Source organism: Cuculus canorus, chromosome 20 (assembly GCF_017976375.1).
Source record: "Cuculus canorus isolate bCucCan1 chromosome 20, bCucCan1.pri, whole genome shotgun sequence".
In the NCBI taxonomy this organism is placed as follows: Eukaryota; Metazoa; Chordata; class Aves; order Cuculiformes; family Cuculidae; genus Cuculus; species Cuculus canorus.
Window position 1 is genome coordinate 6924066 of NC_071420.1, and position 13787 is coordinate 6937852.

A 13787-nucleotide genomic window follows, 5' to 3' on the forward strand; every position below is an offset into this window, starting at 1 on the left:
CATCCGGTACCCCCGGCATCCCGCACCGCCCCCGCATCCGGGACCCACAGCATCCCGCACCGCCCCCGGCATCCTGCACCTACCCCCGCATCCGGCACCCCCGGCATCCCGCACCGCCTCCGCATCCGGGACCCACAGCATCCCACACCTACCCCCGCATCCTTTACCCTCGGCATCCCGCACCGCCCCCGCATCCGGGACCCACAGCATCCCGCAACTACCCCCGCATCCGAGACCCACAGCATCCCGCAACTACCCCTGCATCTGAGACACAGAATCCCGCACCTCTCCTGGCATCCGGGACACCCCCAGCATCCCTCACTGTCCCGACATCCGGTACCCACAGCATCACACACGCACAAACAGTATCTGGTACCCACCCAGGCATTTTCCCACAGAATCCAGTACTTCCAGGACCTCACCCCCCCCCCCCGAGCATCTCGTACCGCTCCCCAGCATCCCGCATCCCCTTCAGCATCCTGCATCACACAGCAGAGCTGCCTCTCCCTAGCATCCCATCCCTCGACCTTGGGGTCCCACAGAGCCCCCTGTCTCCCCAGCACCTCATAACTCTCCCCCGTGACCCCCACCTTCCTCCCCACACCTCAAAGCCTGTCTTCACCCTCAAGCTCCCCAATCCTCCCAAAAGCCACTCACATGATGCCAAAGCTTCACCGTGGGGTCCAGCACCAACAGAGAGAGTCCTGCCCCAGCGAAGTGGCTCATGCCTGGGGGTGCAACTGCCAGAAAATCCCCTGAGCTGTACCCCACCCTGTATCCCATCCCATAGAATCATAGAATAGTTTGGGTTGGAAGGGACCTTAAAAATCATCCAGTTCCAACCCCCTGCCATGGGCAGGGACACCTCCCACTGGATCAGGGGCTCCAAGGCCCATCCAACCTGGCCTGGAACACCTCCAGGGATGGGGCAGCCACACCTTCCCTGGGCAACCTGTGCCAGTGTCTCACCACTCTCACGGTGAAGAATTTCTTCCTACTGTCCAGTCTAAATCTGCCCCTCTCCAGTTTATACCCATTGCCCCTCGTCCTATTACCATAAGCCTTTATGAATAGCCCCTCTCCAGCTTTCCTGTAGCCCCTTCAGGTAAAAATCCCATGTTATATATCATCCCATATCTCATCCTATGTCCCATTTTGTATCCCACCCTGTAACCCATCCCATACCCCATCCCGTGTCCAATCCCATCTTATATCCCACCCCACCCAGTATCTCCCATGGGGATCATCAGTCCCACGGGAGCCAGGTCATCGCAAAGGGTCCACACGGAGTGCTGGGAGAGCAGCCCGGCCGGAGAGCCGGCACCAGCGGCAAACACAGCCAGAACCGTGCCTGGAGAAGGAGGGAGAACGGCAACAACCATGCGGGAGAGAAAAATGGAGAGGAGCTGCAAGAGAAATCTGCCAGGCAGGCAGAGGCTGGGGGGGCAGCGGGAGAGTGTGAGGGGATGAGCTGGAGGAGAACAAAGGGAGGGATGGAAAGAGTGGGGAGAGGGACTGTAATTGTGAGCAAACAGGCAGAGCCAGGCACAGCTGGGGGAGAGGGGAGAAATAATGACTTGAAAGAAGGAGGATTTGGGAAGGGGAAAGAAAAAAAAAAGTGATAAATAATTAAAGGAGATCAAACAAGTCAGGCAGCAGAACAGGCCTAATTGCAAGGATTCTCACTGAGGTTCGACATCTCCGCAGCCGCCTCCTGACGCAGAAGAAAGGGCGTCCGGGAGGGGCTCTGCCACGCAGGGAGTGCGGCGCAGGCAAGAGCCCCTGATCAAAGACCAGCGCTGAGCTTCTTGATGCTCAGCAACCCCGCATGAGTGGGAAGAAGACGAAACACCGGCAAAAGGAGGGGGGGGCAACGCAAAAGGGGGGGGCAATGCAAAGGCAGGGAGCACCGTCACCCTGCGAGAGCCCAGGGTGGAATGGGGACCAGGTATCTGTGCAGCCCCGCGTGCACCACGGTGACGTTGGGCCAGTCGATCGTGGCTCAAGGCTCTCATCAGTCTGGGTTTGGCCCCACTTGGTGCTTCGGGGGTTGCTGGGCCTTCTCCTGCTGCCCCAGGGCTCCCAAAGCCTCCCAGCCCTGCACAGGGGTTTTTCTTCCCTGTGCATTTCCCATTCTTTGAAGCCCTGGGAAGCATATTGCATCCTCGCTGTGCCGCGGCAAGGAGCCCCCCCTTTCCTGGCACCTGCTTCCCTCTGATCATTCAGGACCTGCCATTGCTGCCTTGACACCTCCCAACTCGAAGGAGAAACGAGTATGGAAGGACAAAACGAGCCTGAAGGGATCTTGGAGGGGTTGGTCATCACCAGCACCAGCCTTTGCTGTGACAAACCTAAAGGGCTGCCCTCGCAGGAGGAGCAGAGCCCCGCTGCCAGCCACGCATACCCTGCTGCACCCCTCCCCAGAACCAGCTCCCACCTCCTCCCTCGTGTCCCCAGCGCCCAGTGCCGTGTCCCCAGGGAGCCCCGCGGGTGCCAGGCACGGGCAGAGTGGTGGCAGCGCTCAGCTCGGGTGCACTGACCTCCGCGAGGGCAGTCGCATCCCCGCTCTCCGGCAGGAGTCCCTGCATATTAATCGCGCTGCGCTACCCCGCCATCTGCTCCCAGCGCCAGGGAAAGAGCAGTCCCTCTGCTCTCCTTTATTAAAGGGTTTCCCTATAAATGCAAACAAGCCCTCGCGCCACGCTCCAGCTCTGCTTTGAGGCACCTGTGAGGGAGGCGAGAGCTCACGGGCATTTTGGTAGATCACGAGCAGCGAAGGCAAAGGTGGAGAGCGAAGGGGGCCAGGCAGGAGAGGAGAGGCCGCTGCACAGTCCATCCTGCAGATCAGATGGCGTCTGATCCTCCTGCTCACAGCAAAACCTCCTGCCATCGCCCAGCAAGGGACAGGGGAAGCCGAGCGGCTGCAGGGAGACATGCCCACGTGCCTGGCTGTGCGCCCCCACCTCGGCGTGCCATTTCCCTTTCCTCTCCCCATGCCCCCACCTTGTCCGTGGGCAGAGGATGCTCTGCATGGTGCACAGAGCCCAGCCTGGGCTCTTTGCCACAGGAAGGTCTCGCAGCCCCACCAGGGCTGACCTGCCCATGAGCAGGAGCCACCAGAAGGACCCTGCACAGCCACGTGTAGGGGGTGCCGGATCCATCCCATGGAACCAGGCGGGAGCTGGCTCTGCCAGTTGGCGAGGAACACACTGTGCCCACAGAACAAAACACGAAGCCTCCGAATAGGGATTGGCCACACAAAGCCTGCTGTGATCCACCAGCCCCAGCGAACACAGGCAGAGCAGCAGGGAGGGTTGCTGGACACCAGCAGCTTTGCGAGGCACTGCCAGCCCCTCCAGCTTTGCTTCTTTCCTGGAGCAGGAAGGCAGCCAGCTCCAGCAAGGCAGTGGATGCACCAAATGCCTTCCTGTTGTTTCCCCTGCTCATACTTCTTCTGTCACCAAAATACCAGTGATGGTCCCCGGGCTCGTGCCCACTGCGGGGCTACCGGCCCCGCTCAGAGACTGCTGCCAGCTCCCATCGCCTGGCGCACTCCTGGGAAGGGAAAAACCATTTTCCCAGGAATGAGGGACACGTGGCTGCCTGCTTGCATCCCACTCTCATATGTAGCCCCCACTGACACCAAAGCCAACCACAAGGGAAGACCCAAGCCATAATATTCACCATTTGCTTTTCTCCTCATTTTCTCCTCTCTGCACGTCACTGCGTCGCCCCAGCAGCAGGGGAGCGGCTGGCGGGATGGAGTGACCTGACATCCAGCCATCTGGAGCATCGTTATTTATTGCTCTTCACACACACTCCTCTGCCCCCTGACACCTGGGCTCCAGCACGGAGTCGAGAAGCCCGAGGGGGTGGCACAAATCGTGCTGCAACCAACGGTGTCAGGTGCTCAAAGACCATGGAGACAAAAGCCTGCTCAGCAAGCAGGTGAAAACCAAGAGCGGTGAGCAGGGCAGGCTTTCGCCTCCACTCAGACCCGGTCACAGCAGCCTGGTTACTCTCCAGGTAAGGATCAAATGCTGCCGGCACCGGAGCTGGCGCCGTGACTCAGCAAGGCAGCCACGCCGCAGCAGCCTGCAGGATGGAGGATGAAGGTCGTGTGTCTCATTAGAGAGATAGCGCCAGGAAAAGTCTTCCAGGGCAAAGCATTGGCTTATCAAGGTACACCCAGCTAATTCCTGCTTCTCCAGAGGAGGGGGACGGCCCGGTTCCTGTCCTCCTCTGGGAAACTGTTCAGAGGGAAGGGAAGGGGTGGGATGTCTCACACTCACTTCTGCAAACCACCTTCAGTTTTCATAGCAATGAAGTCATCCACTACAGCAGCACTGGGACAGGGAGACAGCACCTTTGGCCAAGTGGAAGGCACCTACACAAGTTCACTTCTCACTTTCATCTCACATCGTCCTGGTCCTTCACCACAGAGAGCCATGAGATGGCCATCGCATTTCTGTACCCAAAACGAGAGCAGGTTTCCAGGCACAACAAACAGTTTCAGCTCCAAGCACAAGACACAGGACTGGGGGGAACAAACCCAAACAGTGCCGAAAGGAAACAGACATGACCATCATTAAAGGGATGTGAAAGGGAGCCCAAACAATACATGTCAGCAGGTGCTGGGAAATAATCCTTTTCCACTTCATCTCCACTTACCCACCCTCTCCCCACATCCCTACTGGTGTAAGCAAAGCATTCTGCTCGTCTAGGAGCTCCCCAGTCTGTGCTGAATTTGGATTGCTGACACAAGAGAGAAACACCTAAGCCACACTAATAAGCCCCAAGTTCTAAAGATCTCCAGCCCCCAGAGACCTGCTCTGTCTGCTGCATTTAAAATAGCAGGACTGGAACAAGGGAGTATTGCTTCCCTCCTGTTGTAAGGGATGGCTTTCCCCACAGCCACAGCCTGGCGGCTTCGTGCTGCGATGCCCTGGGCACACACGCTGGGGAGCAGAGCGCAGCTCTGGCAGGACATGCACCCTGGTGTTAAATAACCTCTGCTGCCCGTTTTGGGGTACAAACTGAAGGGGCTGCCACACACCTCCCCTTTCCGATTTGGGACGCAATAGCCAAGCTACACACACCAGGCCTGGGCAGTCGTTCCTCCTCCCCGACCTCCTCCGCTGCCTCCTCCAACACCATCCTTAATTCTCTAATCTTTAATTCTATTAATGCTGCCTAATAATTACTTTGTTCCAAGCCTGCTGAGTAATGACTGCCAACGCTTCCATTCCGTTCCTATTTCTGTCAGGGAACTAAGCTTCCCCACGCTGGATTTTGCAGAGCAATGACAAGAACCACGCCTGCCGTCCCTGCTGCTGACATAGGGCAGAGGAAGAGCCAAGCACGTTACTATCAAGGCATCTTTAACTGTGTCACAACTTCATGATCCAGTTCAGAGTGACAAACTATTTAAAGCACAAAACCCCAGTTCAGGTAGCTCAGGAGAGAGTTAGAATGCAAGAAGCAGGAGGGAGAACAAAGGCAGCGACCAAACAGCACCTCCTACCACTGGGTGTCTTCCCTGGCAGCTTCCACACCAGGTTCTCTTGCCCCAACCAACACCCCCCTCAGTTCCTCCGACACACTGGGCTTCAGCATTCCCTTTAACTCAGCAAAGCCTGCTCAGCTTCGAAGTCAACCTACATGGATCAGAGGGATTCAAAGGGTAGGGTAAGCAGCCCACAGAGCATGGGGGAAGAGAAATTAATAGCTTCCTTCATTAGAGCTCACCTTCAAAGAAGGCAGCAACAGAACTCGTCACCACCATTCCCTGCAGACGTTTATTTTTATATCCACACGAGGATGAATGTAAAAGCAATTTATGTAGATGCTAAATCAAGGCTTTTGTTCTTAACTCAGAAGAAGTCACTCTTAGCATTTAAATTACTTTCTTGGAGCAGGACTGACGCTACAGCCACCACGCTTCTACTGACTCTTCTAAAACCAATTTACGTAAGAGATCACGGCAGCACAAGGTAGCACACAGAGGCAACATGAACTGAAAATCCGCTGCTTGGATCCCTTCACTCTGTAATCCCTTCCACAAGCTTCTTCATCCCACCTGATCTTATTTGATCATGCCTGGATTCCCAGCTGCTGCGCCCAAGCCAAAACACGAGCAGCAGTAGAGCCGAGCAATCATTTCACCCACTCTAAGAGACCACATCCCCCACGAAACAATCACCTTTCTGAGACCCTCCAAAAAGCAGCACTCCAGGACAGTTTCAGAGGGTACGCTGAAAAAATGAGGCCGTTTTATTGACTATTAGACTGCACTGGCAACAATCATTAAGCTGATACAGACTGACTTCAACCAAAGCACGAGCTTGGACTCAGAAGTCATAAAGTGACATGATGCCTTAATAAATTAAGGAAGTTGTCATTCCTCTCAGTCATCAACTCTTCACTTGAAGTTCTTTGCAAATTCCTCTCCTTTCTTAATGGAAGCCTTCAGCTCAGCCATGGCCTCGGCTACCATCTTCTCTTCAAAGGGAGAGATCTTGCCAATACCTAGGTTCTTCTCAATTCCATTTTTCTGAGGGAAAGAGGATTTAAGGATTAGCCATTCATCGAATGACCTAGGGAGTAACTTAACAGGTCTGATTAAGTATTATCCAGCTGAGATGGAGACCTAGCCCAGGACCTCTTGTCATCTGTACTCCACCAACCCCGTGTTTCCTGGCAAGGCTCAGGAGCCTCTCACCATCCATATCAACTTCCACAGCCTTCACAAACTTCCCCTTCCCTGTCCACATTGTGGTGAGAAGCTTGAAGCCAGCCCCCCAGCTCCTTCAAGAGCAGACTGATACCAACTGCTCCTTCATGCCTTTCTCCATCTTCAAACCCAGCATCTGGCAAGAGAATCTGTCTCCTCGGTGCAAGTCCTCCACTTGCCACTAGCTTGCAGTCTGAAACTGCTTCAGAGTTGCAATCCTTGGTTTCGGAGATCTCATGCCTATGTCCAAACCCTTTCCACTCAACATCCCTCAGCTCTGTTCCCCCACCAGCCTGCACGTAAGGCAGCATACACCACCCTTTGCATCCCAGCGGCAGCATCTTTGTCTTTCACTCCACCCCCAGGGGAAGTGACAAAAGGAACACTTCCTTCAGAGCTCAGTAGAGGCCCTGAAAGCAATCCGCTAATCCTAATCCGTGCTGTAGCTCCCCGTGTGCCTCAATTTCTGAGGGATTTGCTTGCAGCGGATCAAGCCGGAGACAGGATTGCTGATGCTGGTTGATTGTGTGAAAGCCCTTTGCAAACAGGCACCGACTCAAGGCAAGCATGACCTCTTATGACCAGTCTGAGTCTCTGGTCACTCAGCAGCCTCCCTGTCAAGCAGGACGTACCTACCCAAGTACCACACCCCAATATTCAGGAACTCTCAGCTGTTAACAGCAGCGACACCCAGCATTACTCAATTGAAATCACCAAATAAATCATAGAATTATAGATTCACCAGGTTGGAAAAGACTAAAGCTATAGCTGCTGTTTGCATCATTTAAAGCACATACTCCCAGTAGCAGTGGTGTAGAGAAATATGGACTCTCTGTCTCCTCCGATCGAACAAAGGCACATTCAATAACCCCTTCCTTTCCATTCATGGCATCCACCAGAGAGAACACAAACCGGGCGCCAGCGTAGGCCATGGACAAGGTGGCAGATCCTGTAGAAGATAAATCACTTTTAGAACAGATCACACTAAGATTTGATACTTTCTTCAGCATCAAAGGCTTCCATGTCGATATGTTTACAGAGCTGCTGTGATACCAACTTCAGCCTTAACAGCCACTTGGATAAAGCAGCAGCTTTTGCCTGGCTATGTGCTATTTAGCTGACCAGATGTATAGGAAGAAACAGCTTCATTTGACAGAGAACGTTCTTTTTAAAGCCATATATGGCATGGGACCAGATAATGTTTAATCTTACCTACATACCAAACTGCTTCTAGTACCACGGTTCAGGCAGTCGCTGACATGGCAGAGCAGCTACATTTGCAATCAGCAGTTCCTAATTCTGCACCGCAGTCGTAAGATAAACTGAAGATGACTGCATTCGTTCAGCTGGCCAAAAAGGATTACGTGGAAGCTGTAGTCAAGAACCAACCTGCTCCTGCTTTAGCTTTAACAACTTCAGTGCCAGCTTCTTGAATTCTCCCTGTAAGCTTTTCCAGCTGATCCTGAGGGAAGTCCACTTTTGGTGTGCACTAGATAGGAAAAAAAGAAGTGACTATCAAATACCAGGACCCCTACAGATCCAGCACAAGGCCAACCACACGATGCTTCTTGTACCGTTACAGTTGTTACCAGCAGTTCTCAATGGGGAAAACCAGATGCCTCAGCTCACAGATAGCACGACAAACTGACCAGCTCAAAGGACAAACTGACCAGGTGCAAGTGTTCACCGAGGCTGCTGGTTACTGCACAGACAGTGGAGATGCGCTGCCATACCTCGTTCACTCACGGGCAAACCACAGCTGGACAGCAGAACAAGGCCCCTGACATACACCAGCTCTAACGTACTGATGGGAACGCCACACACCGCAGTAACTACAACTCACCTGAGAGATCAGAGGGATGATCGTCTTCCCAGCATGGCCACCAATAACCGGAACACTTACTCGAGCTGGATCTAATCCCTAAGGGAAACAAAGAACTTCACAGCTTCTGAAGCACACGGACAAGAAAAACATCTAAAACCACCATGCTTCATTTTCTGCCCTAGGTACCCGGACACATCTCTAACCCAGCGCTACACAGGGCACAAGTTTCGGAGGCAGCAACACTCTAAGGACAAAGCTGGATCTATAGCACTGAACTCCAGGCTACTCCAATAACTTTGGACAGCCACAGGACATTACTCATGCAAGCTGAGATCAACAGCAGCACAAGCAGGGACTCTGCCAGGGCTATTAAGAGCAGTAACCCACTACAGTTCCTGGTACTTTGCACGATATCCTGTAACACACAGCACCGGCAGTAACTTGCACACACGCCACAGTTCAATCCCCTCCTCCAGTTGCACCAGCATGGGTGAAAATGCCAACAGAATTAAGGTGAACATGTAGCTCACTCACAGCAGACAGCTATGAAAGGAAAGGTCAGCGTCTCTAGAACAACATTTTGTAAGAAACCCCATCCCCAGGCTCCTCTAGAAAATGGAAACAGGGAATCATTGCCTCCCTCTCTTCGCTCCACAGAAATCTGAGCTCTTTTGGCTTTGGGCAGTGATTTTAAAAGCATTTTTGACAGCCCTAATGAACAAAATGCACCATTATCCCTCCCCAGCACCCGTCACTCTGACCTACCTTCAGTTCAGCCACAAAGGTATTCGCCCTGACGATGTCCAGCGTTGTAACACCAAAGATCCTCTTGGGATTATACACACCATGCTTCTTGAAGACCTCTGAAGTTATCGGGATGGTTGAATTGACCTATAAACAGGAATAGGCAAGCATTCATTAAAACCAGGGTAATAATGAAGCCGACACATGAGCTGAACAGGCCAATGAACAACTCAAGCATACGTCCAACCTGAAGTCAACCGCAGCCAATTATTTTAATTCCTAAATTGAAGAGCAATTCAGAGTCGGGCTGGAATAAAAATCTTCTATTTTAAATAACCATTAAGACAATAAATATTTACATTCACATTACAAAGGCTCCTCCCTTAGGGAACCAAGATTCTCTTCCAGCTGATGCTCCAGCATGTGCTGTAACTGCAGGCACACAATGCTGAGACGTTAAGCACCTTTATATCCTAGTTTCTTCTGACTTAAATACAGCCCAATAGAAATAGCTGAGTAGAACCAGGCTCTTAGTTCTTTTCTGTAAGCACCCTGCAGATCTTAAAGACACTGGCCAAAACTAACAGGAGCTCAGATTAGGATTCTCGGTCTGCATCATCTCTCTGCATTTTCAATGTCTCCAGACAATGCTTACTGGGTTAGAGATGATACAGATCATGGCTTCAGGACAGTGCTTCGCACAGGCGGATGTCAAAGTAGCAACAATGCTGGCATTGGTGTTGAAGAGGTCATCACGGGTCATACCTAAAACACACCCAATGCAATATTTTAAGTTATCCACAGTCTACTCAATTCACAGGCAAGCAGCTCAATCAAAAACCATCCTGCTCTGGATAGAGAGATGTCAACTTCAGCTCTTCTATCAAAAGAAAACTCTCCAGTAGTGAATTGGCTCCAAAGGCAGCTCTTCTTGCTAAGAAAACACTCCTGCCCAGCCCCACTGTCAGAACATGCTTTTCCTAGGAACGGTACAACCACACTGACCCAACCCAATGACACTTAAGAGCAGTACAACTGCTCCTGAGGTGAATTCTCTCCCCTCCGGCAGCACCTCCACAGCTGCAGCTGAAAACACTGATACACTGTGGGAGCTTCAGGACTGTTTGCATGAGAAGGCTTTGACCCCACCCCTGCATAGAATTCTAGGAGTCATTCCTGCCTGTTTTACAGGGCAATGAGGCACCGATACCCAACCAGCTCTAGGTCTGTCATTCCCAGACCCCTCACCTCCCGAGCCAACATTGCCATAAGGCACCAGACACAGCTCTGTGTGATCAACAGTCCTGCAGAGACCCACCTCAACAAACCCCAGGGTTTTTCAACACAGAACATACCTGGTTTTCTGGGGACTCCTGCAGGAATCACTACAACATCACAGCCCTTCAGACATTCCGGCAGCTGCTCAGGTCCCAGGAAGCCTGAAATGGAAGACATTTGGGCATTATGCTTTGCCTGTTATCTAACACTGAAGTACAAAATTATGCCTAGAAGCACCCAATTCCTTTGTTTAATTTAGCCTTTGATTCAGACTTATGCTGAAAGGCAAAGGAATACAGCTTTAGATGGACCTTATTTGATGTTTTTTTTCCTTTCTTCAAGACTTAGGGAATGAGAGTGGCAGGAACCTGATATCCACCTGTTTTGAAAACCCTAAGCTCCTCCTGTCATTTATCCTTACTCCCCAAAATCCCAGCTTGGCACTACAGTCAATGTCCCCAAGGAATCCCACAAAGACACTTGCAAGTAAAATGTAACCTTTCAGCCATCTTCAAATAAAATCCAAATCAGCAGGTTAAGTTTTCCCTGATTTCATCAGAACTTAACAGCTGTCCCTTCAGAAAAGCAGCATATAGAATAAATCTGGACTCCCAGAGAGCCTTAAGTCTATTTGTAGTCAAACTTTTAAACTCAACACTTGGGCTTTTCTCCAACACGATTTTACTAAACCCTTCCTGCCAATTATTAGGAATTCCCCTTCCACGGCGCAACTCTGGCCATTCTCAGCTCCACACATATCAATCTAATCAGCTAAACCTCAATTATTCATGCACTGCTTGAGAAAGAGCTACTTAAATTGATCCTAGGCTTCAGGATCATATGAAACTCTCCTTCTCCAGCACAGTAACAGACATCTCCGAGTGTCAGACACCCAGAGAACCCCTCCAGCACACAGATTGTTCACAGCAGCTCACAGTACCTTTAACATTTGCTCGTGTCTCAATGTGGCTGAGGTCGGCTGCAACGCCAGGAGTGTGAGCGATATCGTAGAGGCTGAGCCTGCTCACCAGCGGGCTGTTCTTCAGGAGAAGGGAGAGAGGCTGGCCGATGCCCCCTGAGGCACCCAGCACTGCTACCTTGGCATTGTGCTGGAGAGAAAACATGACAAACACATGGAAGAGGCATTTCAGTAGTTACCGCAGCAGCGACCTTGGGGGTTTCACCACTCTTTCTTTACTTTTAGTTCTGTTTCTCAATTTCCTTATCAAGTACAATACAAACTCAATTGCCTAAGCTCATGGAAAGCAATCACCACTGTAGCCTCCCAAAGATCCCTGAGGTTTTGTGGTAGGACAAGTTAGAGGAAAACGTTCTTCTGCAACCCAAGGCTCAAAAGGGAAGCAAGGTGAGGCAAAGGAACCAAAAGGATTGTCCTCCTTCGGATGGAAATGCCTGCCTGAGACTGATACCTGCTACCCTGGGAATCTAGGTCTGACCAACAACAATCTGGTGTACAGTTTCTCTAGTTTTCATCATATCAAACGCACACGTCTCCCCGTCTGGAAAATCAATACCTTTAATGGAATTCAATAACTGTAATAACCATTGTATATATGAGGAAAATGTGTATCCCTGAAATAAATTCAAACCAGCACCTGTAGCTGCTTCAACATTAAAGTTCCGAGAACACCAACTGCAATTTCCAGCAATGATCAACTGTGGCTAAGAAGCAAGAAAAGCAGATGCTTCCTTTGTCACCCTGGTGAACCCTCCAGTTTTGCTCTAACGTGCTCTCTGGAAGACAGTGATTTCTCTAGAAAATGCCTGCACTCCTTTTTGTGGGGGAAGTGTCGCTTGATGAGAGGAAAGCTGCTTTAAATATCCAGAGCATTTTTAAAATGCAACACTGCCAAGTGACGGAGAACCAGGGGGCTACTGCAAAGATGGAACGTGGTAATACAATTACCGCTGATAAGGACATTCTCTATCACACTGTCTTAGTAGATAAAGCTGTAAAGGCTCCAAGTCCCTGCCTGAACAGCTTAGTAATTATGTTATGACAAGAAATAACCTACCCACAAGCGTGATTATCCTAAGCTCTGCTCAGTTTTCCTGCTACTGCAGCTGATGTAATTTAGCGCACAGCTCTCCACGGGGAAGCAAAGTCGAGCACTACTCCCTGCTATCCCTTGCACTGGTGGTGGCTGAGTTGATACCACGAGGTCAAAATCTTATTGTCAGTAAGCACAATTCCTATCAAAATAATTACGCAAACTTCTCTTGTAAAGCTTATCTTTACAGCTGAGATAACCACTTTATCACAGCCCACTGGGAACTTCCCGTTGGACAGCGGAGCTCGATCTCTCGCTGCCCACCCTGCAGCAGCACCAGCCTCTCCTGGCACTGTCACCATCACCTGCACTGGGTGTCAGCAGGGGGGATCACTGCCACGCCCAGCCCCAGCCACAACTCTGGGGGCATGGGTGTATTTTAGCAGAGAAAAGCAGAAGCAAACAGCCCTAAGCACCCGTTACAATTGGGAAGAGATGCTCACCCAGAACAAACTGAGAAGGGCTCTTGGCTGAGAAGGAGACCAAAGAAAGACAGGGCACCATCTCAGCCCCTCACCTCCCCCACAGCCTCCTCATCCCTCACAGGCTCACAGGCCGACAGCCCCTTTGCACCCTACAGATCACTCCCCAGACCAACAGGCCCCACAGGGCCCCCCAATCTCCACAAGGCCACAGGCTGGACAATCTCCACTGGAACAGGCTGCCCAGGGAAGTGGTTGAGTCACCTTCCCTGGAGATGTTTAAGGGATGGGTGGATGAGGTGCTGAGGGGCATGGTTTAGGGAGTGTTAGGAATAGTTGGACTCGATGATCCAGCGGGTCCCTTCCAACCTGATTCTATGATTCTAAAGCCACCTCCCCTCAGCCTTCTCTGTCCCCTCAAAGCCTCACGGCCGCCTCACAAGCCCCCCACGAAACCATAGGCCCCGCAAGGCCCACATCCCCGCGAGCCCCTCCAGCCCCCGCGGCCCCGTGCCCACCCCAAGGCCCTCCTCCCCAGGCCGGGCGGTACCGCGGCGGAGGTGGCGATGCCGCGGCTGAGCGCGGGCCGGGCGAGGCGGGACAGCATGGCGTGCTCGGCGGCTCCGGTGACTCCAACGACCTCCACACGCCGCGCCCCCCCAGCGCCGACAGCTCTCGCGAGACTTCCGCCCACAAATATCGCGGAATTCCCT

General features: G+C 52.0%; 1 protein-coding gene across 1 annotated transcript; it reads right to left on the reverse strand.

The window, feature by feature from the left end:
- Positions 1–6250: 6250 nt before the first annotated feature.
- MDH2 (malate dehydrogenase 2) lies at positions 6251–13780 on the reverse strand. The gene is made up of 9 exons (XM_054084679.1): positions 13625–13780; positions 11521–11689; positions 10658–10741; positions 9958–10067; positions 9324–9449; positions 8577–8654; positions 8123–8222; positions 7531–7682; positions 6251–6553 (listed from the first exon to the last, which is right to left on the reverse strand). Exons 1-9 carry the CDS (start codon positions 13679–13681, stop codon positions 6422–6424), a joined length of 1008 nt encoding a protein of 335 aa, XP_053940654.1. The 5' UTR covers positions 13682–13780; the 3' UTR covers positions 6251–6421.
- Between the last annotated feature and the right edge of the window lie 7 nt (positions 13781–13787).

Coding starts and splice junctions, on each gene's coding strand:
- MDH2 (XM_054084679.1), bottom strand. CDS start 13,681: ATGCTGTCCCGCCTCGCCCGGCCCGCGCTCAGCCGCGGCATCGCCACC. Junction 10,068..10,657: donor AGGAGTCCCCAGAAAACCAG/GTATGTTCTGTG, acceptor GGTGTGTTTTAG/GTATGACCCGTGATGACCTC. Junction 6,554..7,530: donor CTACACCACTGCTACTGGGA/GTATGTGCTTTA, acceptor TCTTTCCCTCAG/AAAAATGGAATTGAGAAGAA.